The 22,062-nt window shown below is 55.0% G+C and overlaps 1 protein-coding gene across 3 annotated transcripts; it reads right to left on the reverse strand.

The window, feature by feature from the left end:
- Positions 1-2,754: 2,754 nt before the first annotated feature.
- On the reverse strand, positions 2,755-20,189 carry LOC149432821 (TLR adapter interacting with SLC15A4 on the lysosome-like). 3 transcript variants are annotated; one of them, XM_089664907.1, is made up of 3 exons: positions 19,927-20,188; positions 12,812-12,945; positions 2,756-4,386 (listed from the first exon to the last, which is right to left on the reverse strand). In XM_089664907.1, the coding sequence occupies exon 3, from the start codon at positions 4,360-4,362 to the stop codon at positions 3,550-3,552; it is 813 nt and encodes a 270-aa protein (XP_089521033.1). In that variant the 5' UTR covers positions 4,363-4,386; positions 12,812-12,945; positions 19,927-20,188; the 3' UTR covers positions 2,756-3,549. The 3 variants fall into 3 exon arrangements, with proteins under 3 accessions (XP_089521034.1, XP_089521035.1, XP_089521033.1); XM_089664908.1 differs by lacking the exon at positions 12,812-12,945 and having other exon boundaries at positions 2,755-4,386; positions 19,927-20,189; XM_089664909.1 differs by lacking the exon at positions 12,812-12,945 and having other exon boundaries at positions 2,755-4,386; positions 19,818-20,189.
- Between the last annotated feature and the right edge of the window lie 1,873 nt (positions 20,190-22,062).

Here is a 22,062-nt window from a genome sequence, read left to right on the forward strand (position 1 = left end):
CTGACATTTGGGGGGATTTGTACCGTCCTGACATTTGGGGGGGATTTGTACCGTCCTGACTTTTGGGGGGATTTGTACCGTCCTGACATTTGGGGGGGATTTGTACCATCCTGACATTTGGGGGGATTTGTACCGTCCTGACATTTGGGGGATATCTGTACCGTCCTGACATTTGGGGGGATTTGTACCGTCCTGACATTTGGGGGGATTTGTATTGTCCTGACATTTGGGGGGGATTTGTATTGTCCTGACATTTGGGGGGGATTTGTACCGTCCTGACATTTCGGGGGATATCTGTACCGTCCTGACATTTGGGGGGATATGTACCGTCCTGACATTTGGGGGGATTTGTATTGTCCTGACATTTGGGGGGATTTGTACCGTCCTGACATTTGGGGGGATTTGTACTGTCCTGACATTTGGGGGGGATTTGTACCGTCCTGACATTTGGGGGATATCTGTACCGTCCTGACATTTGGGGGGATTTGTACCATCCTGACATTTGGGGGGGATTCGTACCGTCCTGACATTTGGGGGGGGTTGTACCGTCCTGACATTTGGGGGGGATTTGTAACTTCCTGACATTTGGGGGGATTGTACCATCCTGACATTTGGGGGGGATTGTACCATCCTGACATTTGGGGGGATTTGTACCATCCTGACATTTGGGGGGATTTGTAACTTCCTGACATTTGGGGGGATTTGTAACTTCCTGACATTTTCAGGCCTCAGGAAATGAGCTGTGGGTCCCTCAGGATGGATGGATTTGGGGTACAGATGGTAGAAGACGTATTGAATGAAAGATCCGATTTGATAGTTGAGGCCGATGGAACCTTCAGGATTGGAAGTCGGTTTGTGTGGAAGATCGAACCTCCATCATACCTGAGCGACTCGTTCCTCCATACAGGAGGCGGCTGGAAGCGTCACCAACATGAATGAAATAAATTTCAGTTTGTGTGTTCAATACTTTGTCCCAGAGCCATTCCAATTTATACACAGAACATATTTGTGAAGTGATTTGTGTCGGTGTCACCTGTACGGATGGATGGATGACACGGGTTGTCACCTGTGTGTATGGATGGCACGGGTTGTCACCTGTGTGTATGGATGGCACGGGTTGTCCCCAGTATGGATGGATGGCACAGGTGGTCGCCTGTGTGTATGGATGGCACGGGTGTCACCTGTATGGATGGATGGCACGGGTTGTCACCTGTATGGATGGATGGCACGGGTTGTCACCTGTATGGATGGATGGCACGGGTGTCACCTGTATGGATGGATGGCATGGGTTGTCCCCTGTATGGATGGATGGCACGGGTGTCACCTGTATGGATGGATGGCACGGGTGTCACCTGTATGGATGGATGGCATGGGTTGTCCCCTGTATGGATGGATGGCACGGGTTGTCACCTGTACGGATGGATGGCACGGTTTGTCACCTGTATGGATGGATGGCACGGGTGTCACCTGTATGGATGGATGGCATGGGTTGTCCCCTGTATGGATGGATGGCACGGGTGTCACCTGTATGGATGGATAGCACGGGTTGTCACCTGTATGGATGGATGGCACGGGTTGTCACCTGTATGGATGGATGGATGGCATGGGTTGTCACCTGTGTATGGATGGCACGGGGTGTCACCTGTATGGATGGATGGCACAAGTCGTCATCTGGATGGATGGATGGCACAGGTTGTCCCCTGTGTGTATGGCTGGCACGGGTTGTCACCTGTATGGATGGATGGCAGAGGTGTCACCTGTGTGTATGGATGGCACGGGTTGTCACCTGTATGGATGGATGGCACGGGTGTCACCGACATGTATGAATGGCACGGGTTGTCACCTGTATGGATGGATGGCACAAGTTGTCATCTGTATGGATGGATGGCACGGGTGTCACCAGTGTGGATGGATGGCACGGGTTGTCCCCTGTATGGATGGATGGCACGGGTTGTCATCTGTATGGATGGATGGCACGGGTGTCACCAGTGTGGATGGATGGCACGGGTTGTCCCCTGTATGGATGGATGGCACGGGTTGTCACCTGTGTGGATGGATGGCACGGGTTGTCACCTGTATGTATGAATGGCACGGGTTGTCACCTGTATGGATGGATGGCACGGGTTGTCCCCTGTATGGATGGATGGCACAGGTGTCACCGACATGTATGAATGGCAGGAGTTGTCACCGACATGTATGAATGGCAGGAGTTGTCTCCGACATGTATGAATGGCAGGAGTTGTCACGCACATGTATGAATGGCAGGAGTTGTCACCGACATGTATGAATGGCAGGAGTTGTCACCTGTGTGGATGGATGGCATGGGTTGTCACCTGTAAGGATGGATGGCATGGGTTGTCACCGACATGTATGGATGGCATGGGTTGTCACCGACATGTATGGATGGCACGGGTTGTCACCGACATTTGGGGAGTTTCCTGTCAGTAGCACCTCTACACATACATTTCCGCGGACGATGGTGCGGGTTCAGTGCTGGTCGGACCCCCTGTGTGCCCCATCGTTGGGGGACTCAATAATAAACACGGATTTGGGGGGTTTTCACCAAAAAAATGGAGAAACATTTCCGCCTCAATCTGTGAAGAACGAATATTTATCAGCAAAATGTTATTATAGAAACAAAGAAAAATGTTCAAAACTCTGGGATTTGTGTCATTTATTGAAGAAAAACATGAAGAAATGTTACAAAGTCATGGGGGGGGGCAGAGCCGGGGGTGGGGGGGGGTCATCCAAAGTGTGGGAGCTGGAGGATGGATATTGTTCTGGGGGGGTGGGTCCGAGCATTGGGGGGGCGGTATTGAGGGGTGGGTCGGGCATTGAGGGGGGGTCCGAGCATTGAGGGGGGGTGGTATTGAGGGGGTCCGAGCATTGAGGGGGGGCGGTATTGAGAGGGGGTCCGAGCATTGAGGGGGGGTCCGAGCATTGAGGGGGGACGGTATTGAGGGGGAGGGGTTAAGCTTTGAGGGAGGTATACATCAGATATCACATGAAAACCCGTGCAGTTCATTGTGCAGCTGTAGACGATGTGGTCGAGCAGTTCCTCTGGTGTCCAGGTCTTTGTGGCCTAGCAGAGTATGTGCAGCTGTAGATGTTCGATGTGGTCGAGCAGTTCCTCTAGAGTCCAGGTCTTTGTGGCCTGGCAGAGTATGTGCAGCTGTAGACATTCGATGTGGTCGAGCAGTTATTCTGGTGTCCAGGCTGTAGACATTCGATGTGGTCGGGCAGTTCCTCTGGTGTCCAGGTCTTTGTGTCTGAGCAGAGTATGTGCAGCTGTAGACGTTCGATGTGGTCGAGCAGTTCCTCTAGAGTCCAGGTCTTTGTGGCCTAGCAGAGTATGTGCAGCTGTAGATGTTCGATGTGGTCGAGCAGTTCCTCTGGTGTCCAGGCCTTTGTGTCCAGGCAGAGTATGTGCAGCTGCTTGGGGAGGTACTGAGGTCCTTCTAGGGGGAAGGTTTGTGCATCCATCCAGTTGGCTCCGCCCTCCAGTCACAATGCCGCCAGGGTTACTCCTTGCGGTGGGCTGGACTTTTCTTAGGGGCGGAGCTTTTTGGACAAAGTGCTGGATCTCTTCTGACTGGAGATGTGGAGGATGGGGGTAATAAACTCAGAGCTGCCCCCGCTGGTGGCACTGCACAGGTACTGCAGAATGGCCTCTCTGGCCCTGGCCTGGTCCATGTTCTGCTCCTGGGACACCATGAGGCTCATCTGGTTGAGGTTGACCATCAGGAAGTAGGGCCAGCAGGGGTTGGGGGACGCGTTGGGCACCTGCGTCTCCTCGTAGAATTGTTTGTAGAGCTCCTGCATCTTCTTCTCCAGGAAGCCATTGAGGACGGAGTTGGAGAAGGGGGCAGAAGGTAAGACATGGCTGTCCTCGCTGCGTAGAGCGCCTTCTTCTGGAGGACCTTCCAGGAGGTCGGTGGGAGGACTACTACTGTCAATGTCCACGGAGAGCAGCACGGGGCCGTCCTCACACTCCAGGACACAGCCGGAGTCCATCTTCTTCAGGATGTGGTCTCCTCCGATGTGGAGGTCCGGGTAATTCTTGTAGAGGCTCGCGTAGTTGCTGGACCACGAGGTGTACAAGTCCAGACTACCGATGGAGGCCGGCACGTCTCTGCTGGGAATGGTCACGGCTTGGGAGGAACACGCGGCAGAACCCTCCTCTTCATGGCCGCAGGCTCCACCCCCAGTGGGTGTCACCCTGCAGGAACGGCGTTCCTCTGCGCGGTGCACTGCGGTACGGGGACAGTCCAGGGAAATCTTATGTTGTGCTTCATCCTGTCCAGAGACACCATCCATCACCTTCTCATACATGACGGTGCTGAGGAAGGCCTCCGACAACATCCTGACGGCTTAGAGCGACTCCACCTGGAAAACAAGAACACTTCATCAATCTACTCTGATAGGCTGAGACCAAACATGTGGGACTGAGAAGAAGGACTGGACTACAGGAGGAATCCGCTCAGTTCCAGGTACATACAGAGTCCTACAGTTCCCTTTCTTCAGAAAGCAGCCACAGCCTGAGAAGAAAAGCCTGTCCCCCGCCAGCAGGCTGCAGAGAAACTTGTGAGGAAACAGTGGTCCCTCTGCCGAGACCCCTTTGTTTTCTTTAGACAGCAGCCACGGGTTGAATGGAAAAGCCTGTCCCCTGCCAGCCTGCAGAGAAGCATCCTCGCTCTCTGTGTGGAAGCAGTGGCCTCTCTAAAGAAGTCCATTTGTTGTCTCTAGAAAGCAGCCACAGCCTGAGTAGAAAAGCCCGTCCCCCGCCAGCATGCTGCAGAGAAAAAGGTAAGGAAACAATGGTCCCTCTACCGAGACCCCTTTGTTTTCTTTAGACAGCAGCCACGGGTTGAATGGAAAAGCCTGTCCCCCGCCAGCATGCTGCAGAGAAATTTGTGAGGAAACAGTGGTCCCTCTGCAGAGGCCCCTTTGTTTTCTTTAGAAAGCAGCCACAGCTTGAGTAGAAAAGCCTGTCCCTCGTCAGCATGCTGCAGAGAAGGATCCCCGCTCTCTGTGTGGAAGCAGAGGTCCCTCAGCAGAGGTCCAACACTCACTCAGAGCTCTACAACCAGCAGGGAGCATTAGCTCTGCAGACTTGGGGGCTCCAGCTTGTCAGACCTACGCAGAGAGACCACTGCTTTCAAACAAAAAAAAAAGTATTTTCCCTACAGCATGCTGGCAGGGGGTGGGATTTTCTGCTCAAGCTGTGGTTGCTTTCTAAAGACAACAAAGAGACCTCTGGAGAGAGACCACTGCTTCCACACACACAGCATGTGTCCTTCTCTCTAGCATGCTGGCAGGGGGTGGGATTTTCTGCTCAAGCTGTGGCTGCTTTCTAAAGACAACAAAGAGACCTCTGGAGAGAGACCACTGCTTCCACACACACAGAGCATGTGTCCTTCTCTCTAGCATGCTGGCCGGGGACAGGCTATTCTGCTCAAGCTGTGGCTGCTTTCTAAAGACAACAAAGAGACCTCTGGAGAGAGACCACTGCTTCCACACACACAGAGCATGTGTCCTTCTCTCTAGCATGCTGGCCGGGGACAGGCTATTCTGCTCAAGCTGTGGCTGCTTTCTAAAGACAACAAAGAGACCTCTGGAGAGAGACCACTGCTTCCACACACACACAGCATGTGTCCTTCTCTCTAGCATGCTGGCCGGGGGTGGGATTTTCTGCTCAAGCTGTGGTTGCTTTCTAAAGACAACAAAGAGACCTCTGGAGAGAGACCACTGCTTCCACACACACAGCATGTGTCCTTCTCTCTAGCATGCTGGCCGGGGACAGGCTATTCTGCTCAAGCTGTGGCTGCTTTCTAAAGACAACAAAGAGACCTCTGGAGAGAGACCACTGCTTCCACACACACAGCATGTGTCCTCTCTAGCATGCTGGCCGGGGACAGGCTTTCCTACTCAAGCTGTGGCTGCTTTCTAAAGACAACAAAGACTTCGCCCGACTTTTGTTTTGAAGGAACTGCAGGGGATATTCCCGAATCCTGGATGAGGTCGGGGTGACAGGTTCTCACGGCAGAAGGCGCCTCACAGAGCGGAGAAGACCACCAACAAGACGTGACACCATCAGCCCCCCGGTATATGTCGCCCCCTGTAGGATTCCCCTCTCATTGTTCCGTCATTTCTCATCACTCTGAGATCAGAGAGAATATCAGGTGGAAATAAACAAAGCCCCCCCCTTCCCCCGACATGGGGATCACATGACTTTGTTTATAAACACAGTACTGAGGTTGGCAGCAGGTCGAGGATTAGGATTAGTGTCAGGCTGAGGCTCCATTCACACTGAGCTCAGCGTTTTTCAAGCATTTTTTTTTTGAGCATTTTTTTGAGCAGATTTGCACATATTATAGGCGTTTTTTCCAGTCGTTTTTCATTGAGGCATTTTTGCTGTGGCCAATAGAAGTAGCTGCTGTTTGAGCTGAAAAAATGCTTGAAAAAATAAAAACCGCTCATTCCCATTCAGGCGTTTTCCATTCAGGTCTATGGGGACAAAACGCTCAGATCTGCCTGGAAAGTCGCACAAGTACTTGTTTGAGTGACAGCTGTTTTGCTACAGGCGGCAGAACACTGAAGTGTGAACAGGGCCATTGGAAATAATGGGATTTACTTGTTGAGCATTTGTGAACATGGAGCTGAAGAAATGCTTAAGTGTGAACGGGGTCTAAGTGTTAGGCTTTGCAACAGGATTAGGAATAGGATTGGGGTTAGGGTCGGGATTAGGGTTAGGGCTAAGACTAGGGTTGGGATTAGGGTCAGGGTTGGGATTAAGGTCAGGGTTGGGCCTGCTGCAGGTATTATAGTTAGGATTAGGGTTGGGGTTAGGATTAGGGTTGGGGTTAGGATTAGGGTTGGGGTTATGATTAGGGTTGGGGTTAGGATTGGGGTTGGGGTTAGGATTAGGGTTGGGGTTAGGGTTGGGGTTAGGGTTGGGGTTAGGATTGGGGTTGGGGTTAGGATTAGGGTTATGATTAGGGTTGGGGTTAGGATTTGGATTGGGGTTGGGGTTAGGATTAGGGTTAGGATTAGGGTTGGGGTTATGATTAGGGTTGGGGTTGGGGTTAGGATTAGGGTTAGGATTAGGGTTAGGATTGGGGTTGGGGTTAGGATTAGGGTTAGGATTAGGGTTGGGGTTATGATTAGGGTTGGGGTTAGGATTGGGGTTGGGGTTAGGATTAGGGTTAGGATTAGGGTTGGGGTTAGGATTAGGGTTGGGGTTAGGGTTATGATTAGGGTTGGGGTTAGGATTGGGGTTGGGGTTATGATTAGGGTTGGGGTTAGGATTGGGGTTGGGGTTAGGATTAGGGTTGGGGTTAGGATTAGGATTGGGGTTAGGATTAGGGTTATGATTAGGGTTGGGGTTAGGATTAGGGTTGGGGTTAGGGTTGGGGTTATGATTAGGGTTGGGGTTAGGATTAGGGTTGGGGTTAGGATTAGGGTTAGGATTGGGGTTGGGGTTAGGATTATGGTTAGGATTAGGGTTGGGGTTATGATTAGGGTTGGGGTTAGGATTGGGGTTGGGGTTAGGATTAGGGTTGGGGTTAGGATTGGGGTTAGGATTAGGGTTGGGTTTAGGATTAGGGTTGGGGTTAGGATTAGGGTTGGGGTTAGGGTTGGGGTTATGATTAGGGTTGGGGTTAGGATTGGGGTTGGGGTTGGGGTTAGGATTGGGGTTAGGATTAGGGTTGGGGTTAGGATTAGGGTTAGGATTAAGGTTGGGGTTAGGATTAGGGTTGGGGTTATGATTAGGGTTGGGGTTGGGGTTAGGATTAGGGTTGGGGTTAGGATTAGGGTTAGGATTAGGGTTGGGGTTAGGGTTGGGGTTAGGATTAGGGTTGGGGTTAGGGTTGGGGTTAGGATTAGGGTTGGGGTTAGGATTGGGGTTAGGATTAGGGTTGGGGTTAGGATTAGGGTTAGGATTAGGGTTAGGATTAGGCCTACTGCAGGTATTATAGTTAGTGTGATCATTGGATTAGCACTGGGGTTGGTGTTAGGGTTCATTCAAGCTTTGCACTAGTGTCACAGTCACCTATAGGGCCAGCGCTAGCATTACCATTAGAGCTGGGATTAGGGTTGGCACTGGTGTTGGGGTCATTATTAGGGTTCATTTGAGGCCCAGCCTTGTGGGTAATATTAGGGTTAACTGTAGGGCCAGTACTAGCATCAGGGCTAATATTACTGTTAGCATGGTGTTAGGGTTGGTGTTAGGGGTAGCAGTAGGGTTGGCACTAGGGTTGGTGGGGGATCAGCAGAGCTGGGGGTTACTACTGAGAGATCAGCAGAGCTGGGGGTTACTACTGAGTGGGGGATCAGCAGAGCTGGGTGTATTACTGAGTGAGAGATCAGCAGAACTGGGGGTATTACTGAGTGGGGGGGGGGTCAGCAGAACTGGGGACTGCTGCTGAGTGGGAGATCAGCAGAGCTGGGGGTTGCTACTGAGTGGGGAATCAGCAGAGCTGAGGGTATTACTGAGTGGGGGATCAGCAGAGCTGGGGGTTACTACTGAGTGGAGGATCAGCAGAGCTGGGGGCTACTACTGAGTGGAGGATCAGCAGAGCTGAGGGTATTACTGAGTGGGGGATCCGCAGAGCTGGGGGTATTATTGAGCAGGGGATCTGCTGAACAAGGGTGCTAAGGAGCTGGAGATCTGCTGAGTGGCGTTCTAGTGGGTCCCTTTACAACAAACACACACCGGACATTCACCAAGCGTCTAGCGGTATGCGGAGGCACTGTCATGCGCGTTGAAGACGAAGCCAGTGTGAACGAGCCTGTAGGGACAGCATGTGGGATGACATTAGTGTTAGGATTAGTGTTAGGATTAGTGTTGGGATTAGTGTTGGGTTACCATTGCCGCTTTCATTAGTTAAGCTGAAATTGGAGCCAATGGTGGCCCTGCAAGCCCCCCCTGGCTCAATAGATGTACCAATCAGAAATGTTTCTACACAATCAGTAGACTGGCTCCGCCCACTCCTAATAATGAGATCAAAGAAATCTGATTTCTGGAAACTGGAACTTTAAACTACAAAGATGGGAAAAGCAGCTTCCAGCGCCCCTCTATGGTGAGTCCGGGGATCAGAGTAATCCTTTAGTGTCCTCATCATCCTGAGGATTCCTGGCCATGCTGGGCCTTGTAGTGCTCCAGCGCCCCTCTATGGTGAGTCCGGGGATCAGAGTAATCCTTTAGTGTCCTCATCATCCTGAGGATTCCTGGCCATGCTGGGCCTTGTAGTGCTCCAGCGCCCCTCTATGGTGAGTCCGGGGATCAGAGTAATCCTTTAGTGTCCTCATCATCCTGAGGATTCCTGGCCATGCTGGGCCTTGTAGTGCTCCGGCACTGGCAGACTTCCTCATGGCCCCGTAATGAACACTGTGTGTCAGTCTGCAGTTACATTGTTCCTCTTTCTATTGGGGAATCTTTCCCGGTAGTCACATGACAGACAGGACGATGCCTATTGGCTGGCGGTCAGTCCCGCTGCATCTCCGTGTCTCTGCGACGCGCGGCGCTCGGGATAACGCGCTCCATAGAGGCAGGAAATGAAGGCGGATTATCTGATGACGTCACTCCAATCACATGATCACCGAGGAGGGAAATCGAGGGATTTTATTTCCCCAAAATCTCTGCCTCTATGGCGGCCAATGAGAAGCAATTCGCTGAGAGCGCCCAATACATGACGCTTAGGATTCCGAGGGGCGCTGGGACCCGGCATCCGCGCTGTGCCGCGCATGCGTCCACCTCGGAGTTGTCTGCAGGCAGGCTATGGAGGTGGCTGCGCGGATAGTCACATGGTAAAATCCAGCATGCGGTCAGGAGCGACGCCTGGGCCTCAACGCACCGCGTCTGCATCCACGTCTATGGGCTCCGAGGGGGCGCACAGCAGATGGTGGCTCAGCATGGAGGACGGGTCCCAGCGCCCCCCTGAAGGACTCCTTGTTACCAACCAGACGATGGACTAAACGCACAATGCGGCCAATCAGCAATTCACCGCCAACCAACCACAGGGCTGAGCGCCCCTCAGATGGCAGCACACGGGGAGGAGCTAAACCGAGAATTTTCTTTTTCTCAAGCTTTTAGCAAAAATTGTGAGAATTCTGTGAAATGTCTTCATTTTGGTGTAAAAGGGAAAAAGTGAAATTAATTTAACTCCCCTTCAGTCTTCTACAGGTGTCCCGGCTCCTCCCCTTCAGTCTTCTACAGGTGTCCCAGCTCCTCCCCTTCAGACTTCTACAGGCTCCTCCCCTTCACTCTTCTACAGGTGTCCCGGCTCCTCCCCTTCAGTCTTCTACAGGTGTCCCGGCTCCTCCCCTTCAGTCTTCTACAGGCTCCTCCCCTTCAGTCTTCTACAGGCTCCTCCCCTTCAGTCTTCTACAGGTGTACTGGCTCCTCCCCTTCAGTCTTCTACAGTCTCCTCCCCTTCAGTCGTCTACAGGTGTATCGGCTCCTCCCCTTCACTCTTCTACAGGTGTCCCGGCTCCTCCCCTTCAGTCTTCTACAGGTGTCCCGGCTCCTCCCCTTCAGTCTTCTACAGGCTCCTCCCCTTCAGTCTTCTACAGGCTCCTCCCCTTCAGTCTTCTACAGGTGTACTGGCTCCTCCCCTTCAGTCTTCTACAGTCTCCTCCCCTTCAGTCGTCTACAGGTGTATCGGCTCCTCCCCTTCAGTCTTCTACAGGTGTACCGGCTCCTCCCCTTCAGTCTTCTACAGGCTCCTCCCCTTCAGTCTTCTACAGGCTCCTCCCCTTCAGTCTTCTACAGGTGTACAGTCTCCTCCCCTTCAATCTTGAACAGGTGTACCGGCTCCTCCCCTTCAGTCTTGCACAGGTGTACAGTCTCCTCCCCTTCAATCTTGCACAGGTGTACCAGCTCCTCCCTTTCAGTCTTGCACAGGTGTATCGGGGCCTCCTCTCCAGTCCTGCACAGGTGTATTGGCTCCTCCCCTTCAGTCTTGCACAGATGTACCGGCTCCTCCCCTTCAGTCTTGCACAGATGTACTGGCTCCTCCCCTTCAGTCTTGCACAGATGTACCGGCTCCTCCCTTTCAGTCTTGCACAGGTGTACCGGCTCCTCCCCTTCAGTCTTGCACAGGTGTATTTGCTCCTCCCCTCCAGTCTTGCACAGGTGTACCGGCTCCTCCCCTTCAGTCTTGCACAGGTGTACCGGCTCCTCCCCTCCAGTCTTGCACAGGTGTACCGGCTCCTCCCCTTCAGTCTTGCACAGGTGTACCGGCTCCCCCCTTTCAGTCTTGCACAGGTGTACCGGCTCCTCCCCTTCAGTCTTGCACAGGTGTACCGGCTCCCCCCTTTCAGTCTTGCACAGGTGTACCGGCTCCTCCCCTCCAGTTTTGCACAGGTGTACAGGCTCCTCCTTCCTGTACCTCACTGTCCACCTGTTGCTGACCTCCTGACACTACCTCTGAGCCGGTACACCTGTGCAAGACTGAAGGGGAGGAGCCTGTACACCTGTAGAAGACTGAAGGGGAGGAGCCGGTACACCTGTGCAAGACTGAAGGGGAGGAGCCTGTACACCTGTAGAAGACTGAAGGGGAGGAGTTGGTACACCTGTAGAAGACTGAAGGGGAGGAGACGGTAAACCTGTAGAAGACTGAAGGGGAGGAGCCTGTACACCCGTAGAACACTGAAGGGGAGGAGCTGGTACACCTGTAGAAGACTGAAGAGGAGGAGCCGGTAAACCTGTAGAAGACTGAAGGGGAGGAGCCTGTACACCTGTGCAAGACTGAAGAGGAGGAGCCGGTACACCTGTAGAAGAGTGAAGGGGAGGAGCCTGTACACCCGTAGAAGAGTGAAGGGGAGGAGCCTGTACACATGTAGAAGACTGAAGGGGAGGAGCCGAAATACCTGTAGAAGAGTGAAGGGGAGGAGCCTGTACACCTGTAAAAGACTGAAGGGGAGGAGCCTGTACATCTGTAAAAGACTGAAGGGGAGGAGCCTGTACACCTGTAGAAGACTGACGGGGAGGAGCCTGTACAACTGTAGAAGACTGAAGGGGAGGAGCCGGGACACCTGTAGAAGACTGAAGGGGAGGAGCCTGTAGAACTGTAGGAGAGTGAAGGGGAGGAGCCTGTACGCCTGTAAAAGACTGAAGGGGAGGAGCCGGGATGCCTGTAGAAGACTGAAGGGGAGGAGCCTGTACATCTGTAGAAGAGTGAAGGGGAGGAGCTGGACACCTGTAGAAGACTGAAGGGGAGGAGCCTGTACACCTGTAGAAGACTGAAGGGGAGGAGCCTGTATACCTGTAGAAGAGTGAAGGGGAGGAGTCTACACCTGTAGAAGACTGAAGGGGAGGAGCCGGAACACCTGTAGAAGACTGAAGGGGAGGAGCCTGTACACCTGTAGAAGACTGACGGTGAGGAGCCTGTAGAACTGTAGGAGAGTGAAGGGGAGGAGCCTGTAGAAGACTGAAGGGAGGAGCTGTGACGCCTGTAGAAGACTGAAGGGGAGGAGCCTGTAGAAGACTGAAGGGGAGGAGCCTGTAGAAGACTGAAGGGGAGGAGCCTGTAGAAGACTGAAGGGGAGGAGCCTGTAGAAGACTGAAGGGGACGTTGCTGCTGATTATATTAGTGAGTAAGACAACAGACACTACATATATAAAGCTGCAGAGCCCAGTAGTGGTGGAACCCCCAACGACCCTCATCCCTTCCCATCCAGTACCCCCCCTCCCCCCATACACACAATGCCTGCACTGGGTCATGGCGTCTATGAGCAGCAGATGGGGGGTAGTGACCCCCCCGGACTACAGCCGTCCACAATTAGAAGTCATTAGTAGGATTCTTACCCCCAGCCGCCCCTCATACTGCTGGGCCCCCCCGGGGGCGGGGTGTCGGGACCTCCATGGAATGGCGCACTCTGTGCTCGCTGTCACTTCGCTCTGCCGCCTCCTCGGCCGCTCTTCCTGTTTTCATTCTCCAGCTGTGAGGAGAAAGGAGAAGTGATGAGGCAAGTTCCTCTTACAGAGAACCGGAGGAGAGCGAAGCAAAGACAGGAAGAGTGCGGAACCGCGAGGAGGAGCACGGCGCTGACGCCAAATCGGGAACCCAGACCGCAAGGAGGAGCACGGCGCTGACGCCAAATCGGGAACCCAGACCGCGAGGAGGAGCACGGCGCTGACGCCAAATCGGGAACCCAGACCGCGAGGAGGAGCACGGCGCTGACGCCAAATCAGGAACCCAGACCGCGAGGAGGAGCACGGCGCTGACGCCAAATCGGGAACCCAGACCGCGAGGAGGAGCACGGCGCTGACGCCAAATCGGGAACCCAGACCGCGAGGAGGAGCACGGCGCTGACGCCAAATCGGGAACCCAGACCGCGAGGAGGAGCACGGCGCTGACGCCAAATCGGGAACCCAGACCGCGAGGAGGAGCACGGCGCTGACGCCAAATCGGGAACCCAGACCGCGAGGAGGAGCACGGCGCTGACGCCAAATCGGGAACCCAGACCGCGAGGAGGAGCACGGCGCTGACGCCAAATCGGGAACCCAGACCGCGAGGAGGAGCACGGCGCTGACGCCAAATCGGGAACCCAGACCGCGAGGAGGAGCACGGCGCTGACGCCAAATCGGGAACCCAGACCGCGAGGAGGAGCACGGCGCTGACGCCAAATCGGGAACCCAGACCGCGAGGAGGAGCACGGCGCTGACGCCAAATCGGGAACCCAGACCGCGAGGAGGAGCACGGCGCTGACGCCAAATCGGGAACCCAGACCGCGAGGAGGAGCACGGCGCTGACACCAAATCAGGGACCCAGACCGTGAGGAGGAGCACGGCGCTGACACCAAATCAGGGACCCAGACCGCGAGGAGGAGCACGGCGCTGACGCCAAATCAGGGACCCAGACCGCGAGGAGGAGCACGGCGCTGACACCAAATCAGGGACCCAGACCGCGAGGAGGAGCACGGCGCTGACGCCAAATCGGGAACCCAGACCGCGAGGAGGAGCACGGCGCTGACGCCAAATCAGGGACCCAGACCGCGAGGAGGAGCACGGCGCTGACGCCAAATCGGGAACCCAGACCGCGAGGAGGAGCACGGCGCTGACGCCAAATCAGGAACCCAGACCGCGAGGAGGAGCACGGTGCTAATGACACCAGATCCGGAACCCAGACCGCGAGGAGGAGCACGGCGCTGACGCCAAATCGGGAACCCAGACCGCGAGGAGGAGCACGGCGCTGACGCCAAATCAGGAACCCAGACCGCGAAGAGGAGCACGGCGCTGATGCCAAATCGGGAACCCAGACCGCAAGGAGGAGCACGGCGCTGACGCCAAATCGGGAACCCAGACCGCGAGGAGGAGCACGGCGCTGACGCCAAATAGGGAGTCCAGACCGCGAGGAGGAGCACGGCGCTGACGCCAAATCGGGAACCCAGACCGCGAGGAGGAGCACGGCGCTGACGCCAAATCGGGAACCCAGACCGCGAGGAGGAGCACGGCGCTGACGCCAAATCGGGAACCCAGACCGCGAGGAGGAGCACGGCGCTGACGCCAAATCGGGAACCCAGACCGCGAGGAGGAGCACGGCGCTGACGCCAAATCGGGAACCCAGACCGCGAGGAGGAGCACGGCGCTGACGCCAAATCGGGAACCCAGACCGCGAGGAGGAGCACGGCGCTGACGCCAAATCGGGAACCCAGACCGCGAGGAGGAGCACGGCGCTGACGCCAAATCGGGAACCCAGACCGCGAGGAGGAGCACGGCGCTGACGCCAAATCGGGAACCCGGACCGCGAGGAGGAGCACGGCGCTGACGCCAAATCGGGAACCCGGACCGCGAGGAGGAGCACGGCGCTGACGCCAAATCGGGAACCCGGACCGCGAGGAGGAGCACGGCGCTGACGCCAAATCGGGAACCCGGACCGCGAGGAGGAGCACGGCGCTGACGCCAAATCGGGAACCCGGACCGCGAGGAGGAGCACGGCGCTGACGCCAAATCGGGAACCCGGACCGCGAGGAGGAGCACGGCGCTGACGCCAAATCGGGAACCCGGACCGCGAGGAGGAGCACGGCGCTGACGCCAAATCGGGAACCCGGACCGCGAGGAGGAGCACGGCGCTGACGCCAAATCGGGAACCCGGACCGCGAGGAGGAGCACGGCGCTGACGCCAAATCGGGAACCCGGACCGCGAGGAGGAGCACGGCGCTGACGCCAAATCGGGAACCCGGACCGCGAGGAGGAGCACGACGCTGACGCCAAATCGGGAACCCGGACCGCGAGGAGGAGCACGGCGCTGACGCCAAATCGGGAACCCGGACCGCGAGGAGGAGCACGGCGCTGACGCCAAATCGGGAACCCGGACCGCGAGGAGGAGCACGGCGCTGACGCCAAATCGGGAACCCGGACCGCGAGGAGGAGCACGGCGCTGACGCCAAATCGGGAACCCGGACCGCGAGGAGGAGCACGGCGCTGACGCCAAATCGGGAACCCGGACCGCGAGGAGGAGCACGGCGCTGACGCCAAATCGGGAACCCGGACCGCGAGGAGGAGCACGGCGCTGACGCCAAATCGGGAACCCGGACCGCGAGGAGGAGCACGGCGCTGACGCCAAATCGGGAACCCGGACCGCGAGGAGGAGCACGGCGCTGACGCCAAATCGGGAACCCGGACCGCGAGGAGGAGCACGGCGCTGACGCCAAATCGGGAACCCGGACCGCGAGGAGGAGCACGGCGCTGACGCCAAATCGGGAACCCGGACCGCGAGGAGGAGCACGGCGCTGACGCCAAATCGGGAACCCGGACCGCGAGGAGGAGCACGGCGCTGACGCCAAATCGGGAACCCGGACCGCGAGGAGGAGCACGGCGCTAATGACGCCAAATCGGGAACCCGGACCGCGAGGAGGAGCACGGCGCTGACGCCAAATCGGGAAACCGGACCGCGAGGAGGAGCACGGCGCTAATGACGCCAAATCGGGAACCCAGACCGCGAGGAGGAGCACGGCGCTAATGAAACCAGATCCGGAACGCAGACCGCGAGGAGGAGCACGGCGCTAATGACACCAGATCAGGAACCCAGACCGCGAGGAGGAGCACGGCGCTAATGACACCAGATCCGGAACCCAGACCGCGAGGAGGAGCACGGCGCTAATGACACCAGATCAGGAACCCAGACCGTGAGGAGGAGCACGGCGCTAATGACACCAGATCCGGAACCCAGACCGCGAGGAGGAGCACGGCGCTAATGACACCAGATCAGGAACCCAGACCGTGAGGAGGAGCACGGCGCTAATGACACCAGATCCGGAACCCAGACCGCGAGGAGGAGCACGGCGCTAATGACACCAGATCCGGAACCCAGACCGTGAGGAGGAGCACGGCGCTAATGACACCAGATCCGGAACCCAGACCGCGAGGAGGAGCACGGCGCTAATGACACCAGATCAGGAACCCAGACCGCGAGGAGGAGCATGGCGCTAATGACACCAGATCCGGAACCCAGACCGCGAGGAGGAGCACGGCGCTAATGACACCAGATCAGGAACCCAGACCGTGAGGAGGAGCACGGCGCTAATGACACCAGATCCGGAACCCAGACCGCGAGGAGGAGCACGGCGCTAATGACACCAGATCCGGAACCCAGACCGCGAGGAGGAGCACGGTGCTAATGACACCAGATCTGGAACCCAGATGGTGAGGAGGAGCACGGCGCTGACGCCAAATCAGGAACCCGGACCACGAGGAGGAGCACGGCGCTAATGACACCACATCCGGAACCCAGCCTGGGGAGCACAGCACCCAACCCATCCATTTTCTATTTGGCCCCCGCTTCTTACATTCAAAGCTCCACCCACTTTAATTGGGAGCCCTCAATTTACCGGTTATAATATGGAGGGAGGCGTGTCCTCCTCCAACATGGCTGACAGAGTCGGGAACCTCAGGGGCGGTGTCATCTAGAATCCCTGAGGAGGGGCGGGGAGGTTCCAACCACACGTCACCCAGACTGACCAACACAGCTGACCTCTGATGACCAATCAGAGATGAAGTCACCCATCACTAAGGACTTGGAGGACCCGTCCCTGAAATGTGACGACGGCTTACCTCTGACCTCCCATGTCTGACCTCTGATCTCCCATGTCTGACCTCTGACCTCCCATGTCTGACCTCCAATGTGTGATCTCTGACCTCCGAAGTCCAACCTCTGACCTCCCATGTCTGACCTCTGACCTCCCATGTCTGACCTCCCATGTCTGACCTCTGACCTCCCATGTCTGACCTCCCATGTCTGACCTCCCATGTCTGACCTCTGACCTCCCATGTTTGACCTCTGATCTCCCATGTCTGACCTCTGACCTCCCATGTCTGACCTCTGTTTTTTTTTTGTTCTATAAATATAAAAACAATTTAAAAACCTGAAATATTATCAGAAGGAACAGTTCTGTGTGGGCGGAGCCTCAGTGTTATCAACCAATGGAAACATTTTACTCCCATCTTTTCTGGAATCAGCTGATCGGAGTCACAAGAAGAGAAAGAAGCAGAGTCCCCCCTTACATCACAGTCCCCCCCCTTTACATCAGAGTCACCCCCCCTTACAGCACAGCCCCCCCTTTACAGCACAGTCCCCCCCCCCCTTACAGCACAGTCCCCCCTCTTACAGCACAGTCCCCCCCCCTCTTACAGCACAGTCCCCCCCCCCTTACAGCACAGTCCCCCCTCTTACAGCACAGCCCCCCCTCTTACAACACAGCCCCCCCTTACAGCACAGTCCCCCATTACATCACAGTCCCCCCCCATACATCACAGTCTCCCCCCATACATCACAGTCTCCCCCCATACATCACAGTCTCCCCCCTTACAGCACAGTCCCCCCTCTTACAGCACAGTCCCCCCCCTTACAGCACAGCTGCCCCTTTTTACAGCACAGCTCCCCCTTACAGCACAGTCCCCCCCTTACAGCACAGTTCCCCCTTCTTACAGCACAGCCCCCCCCCTTACAGCACAGTCCCCCATTACATCACAGTCCCCCCCTTACATCACAGTCCCCCCCTTACATCAAATCCCCCCCCCATACATCACAGTCCCCCCCCCTTTACATCAGAGTCACCCCCCCTTACATCACAGTCCTCCCCCTTACATCACAGTCCCCCCTCTTACAGCACAGTCCCCCCTCTTACAGCACAGTCCCCCCCTTACAGCACAGCTCCCCCTTCTTACAGCACAGCCCCCCCCTTACAGCACAGTCCCCCATTACATCACAGTCCCCCCCTTACATCACAGTCCCCCCTTACATCAAATTCCCCCCCCTTACATCACGGTCCCCCATTACATCACAGTCCTCCCCCTTACATCACAGTCCCCCCCCCTCCCTAACATCACAGTCCCCCATTACATCACAGTCCCCCCCTTACATCACGGTCCCCCCTTACATCACGGTCCCCCCCTTACATCACAGCCCCCCCTTACATCACAGTCCCCCCTTACATCAAATTCCCCCCCCTTACATCACGGTCCCCCATTACATCACAGTCCTCCCCCTTACATCACAGTCCCCCCCTCCCTAACATCACAGTCCCCCATTACATCACAGTCCCCCCTTACATCACGGTCCCCCCTTACATCACGGTCCCCCCTTACATCACGGTCCCCCCCTTACATCACAGCCCCCCCTTACATCACAGCCCCCCTATACATCACAGTCCCCCCCTTACATCAAATCCCCCCTTACATCACAGTCCCCCTCTTACATCAAATCCCCCCTTACATCACGGTCCCCCCCCCCTTACATCACAGTCCCCCCCCTTACATCACAGTCCCGCTTTGGAGTCCCTCAACGTAAACATCAGCTGTTGGTCCCATAGCCTGGGGGCTGTTTTCTATATACTGGGGGTCACTTTCTATATACCAGGGGCTGTTTTCTATATACTGGGGTCACTTTCTATATACCAGGGGCTGTTTTCTATATACTGGGGTCACTTTCTATATACCGGGGGCTGTTTTCTATATACTGGGGTCACTTTCTATATACCGGGGGCTGTTTTCTATATACTGGGGTCACTTTCTATATACCAGGGGCTGTTTTGTATATTCTGGGGTCACTTTCTATATACCGGGGCTGTTTTCTATATACTGGGGTCACTTTCTATATACCGTGGGCTGTTTTTCTATATACTGGGGGTCACTTTCTATATACTGGGGGCTGTTTTGTATATTCTGGGGTCACTTTCTATATACCGGGGGCTGTTTTGTATATTCTGGGGTCACTTTCTATATACCGGGGGCTGTTTTCTATATACTGGGGTCACTTTCTATATACCGGGGCTGTTTTGTATATACTGGGGTCACTTTCTATATTCTGGGGTCACTTTCTATATACCAGGGGGCTCTTTTCTATATACTGGGGGTCACTTTCTATATACCGGGGGCTGTTTTCTATATACTGGGGTCACTTTCTATATACCGGGCTGTTTTCTATATACTGGGGGTCACTTTCTATATACCGGGGGCTGTTTTGTATATACTGCGGTCACTTTCTATATACCGGGGGCTGTTTTCTATATACTGGGGGTCACTTTCTATATACTGGGGGCTGTTTTCTATATACTGGGGTCACTTTCTATATACCGGGGGCTCTTTTCTATATACTGGGGTCACTTTCTATATACCGGGGGCTGTTTTCTATATACTGGGGGTCACTTTCTATATACCGGGGGCTGTTTTCTATATACTGGGGGTCACTTTCTATATACCGGGGGTCTGTTTTCTATATACTGGGGTCACTTTCTATATACCGGGGGCTGCGTTCCTTATACTGGGTGTCACTTTCTATATACTGGGTGCCCCATATTATTTTCGGCATTACCGTAAGTCAGACCGATGGCACGGCAGGAAGGGGAGGATGGCGATCTCTGGACGATTATAAATCTGTCGTCATGTGGAGGATTCGGGGGATTCGGTATTTCGGATCTCACCTATCAGTAATAATCAGAAGATTTGATCTCTGGGCTGGAATGAGTCACATGGGGGGTCAGGAGAATGCAGAGTTCAGGATCCAGTCAGCAGCAGAATGGGGGGGTCCATAGAGGGGAAGATGAGACGTTTGCCAGCAGCTGACATTCTATTGGCTCCCGGTGGGGGGATGGGGGCGGGATGCTGAATGATCTCCTTACAGTACAGCGCCATCATTCAGGGTCAGCAGGCACAGCCCTCTCCTGGGTCCCCCACTTCTACACGTCACCGAGGAGCCGCCGTCCATAGAAACCAGCGAAATGTCATTCTGTCACTTTTCAATAAAGATTAAAAAGAAGAAAAAAGTTAGGGAGGGTCTGCGTTGTAAAAGACAAGGCTCCGCCCCCTGAGGCTGGAACACAGCAGTTCAATAACTGCACCATATACAGACAGATATGCAGGTAGACAGACAGACCAGGTGCACACAGACCAGGTACAGACAGACAGGTGTGCAGGTGCAGACAGACCAGGTACAGACAGACCAGGTGCAGACAGACCAGGTACAGACAGGTGTGCAGGTACACACAGACCAGGTGCAGACAGACCAGGTACAAACAGGTGTGCAGGAACAGACAGGTGTGCAGGTACAGACAGACCAGGTACAGACAGACCAGGTACAGACAGACCAGGTACAGACAGACCAGGTGCAGACAGACCAGGTGCAGACAGACCAGGTACAGACAGACCAGGTACACACAGACCAGGTGCAGACAGAAGTCAGGTATAAAATGGTTACATTGTTGTTTCTCAGCTCAGAGATGTTACATTATCCCAGGATAGGGAAGGACACGAAGCGCTGCTGCCATCTCCTGGACACATATCAGAGGTGCGCTGACCAGAATCCCTCCAGTACAGTGCAGAGTACACAGACAGACAGAGAATCCCTCCTTATATCAGGGTCCCCATCAGAGTCCTCCTTATATCAGGGTCCCCATCAGAGTCCTCCTTATATCAGGGTCCCCATCAGAGTCCTCCTTATATCAGGGTCCCCATCAGAGTCCTCCTTATATCGGGGTCCCCATCAGAGTCCTCCTTATATCGGGGTCCCCATCAGAGTCCTCCTTATATCAGGGTCCCCATCAGAGTCCTCCTTATATCAGGGTCCCCATCAGAGTCTTCCATATATCAGGGTCCCCATCAGAGTCTTCCATATATCATGGTCCCCATCAGAGTCCTCCTTATATCAGGGTCCCCATCAGAGTCCTTATACCAGGGTACCCATCAGAGTCCTCCTTATATCAGGGTCCCCATCAGAGTCCTCCTTATATCAGGGTCCCCATCAGAGTCTTCCATATATCAGGGTCCCCATCAGAGTCTTCCATATATCAGGGTCCCCATCAGAGTCCTCCTTATATCAGGGTCCCCATCAGAGTCCTCCTTATATCAGGGTCCCCATCAGAGTCCTCCTTATATCAGGGTCCCCATCAGAGTCCTCCTTATATCGGGTTCCCATCAGAGTCCTCCTTATATCATGGTCCCCATCAGAGTTCTCCTTATATCAGGGTCCCCATCAGAGTCTTCCATATATCAGGGTCCCCATCAGAGTCTTCCATATATCATGGTCCCCATCAGAGTCCTCCTTATATCAGGGTCCCCATCAGAGTCCTTATACCAGGGTACCCATCAGAGTCCTCCTTATATCAGGGTCCCCATCAGAGTCCTCCTTATATCAGGGTCCCCATCAGAGTCCTCCTTATATCAGGGTCCCCATCAGAGTCCTCCTTATATCAGGGTCCCCATCAGAGTCTTCCATATATCAGGGTCCCCATCAGAGTCTTCCATATATCATGGTCCCCATCAGAGTCCTCCTTATATCAGGGTCCCCATCAGAGTCCTTATACCAGGGTACCCATCAGAGTCCTCCTTATATCAGGGTCCCCATCAGAGTCCTCCTTATATCAGGGTCCCCATCAGAGTCCTCCTTATATCAGGGTCCCCATCAGAGTCTTCCTTATATCAGGGTCCCCATCAGAGTTCTTATATCGGGGTCCCCATCAGAGTCCTCCTTATATCGGGGTCCCCATCAGAGTCCTCCTTATATCATGGTCCCCATCAGAGTTCTCCTTATATCGGGGTCCCCCTCAGAGTCCTCCTTATAT

This window comes from Staurois parvus, unplaced genomic scaffold (assembly GCF_062004578.1).
Source record: "Staurois parvus isolate SC_StPar_1 unplaced genomic scaffold, SC_StPar_1.0 ptg002094l, whole genome shotgun sequence".
NCBI classification, from domain to species: domain Eukaryota; kingdom Metazoa; phylum Chordata; class Amphibia; order Anura; family Ranidae; genus Staurois; species Staurois parvus.

Excerpts from the sequence above, each read along its gene's own strand:
- LOC149432821 (XM_089664908.1), bottom strand. The coding sequence starts at position 4,362 with ATGTTGTCGGAGGCCTTCCTCAGCACCGTCATGTATGAGAAGGTGATG.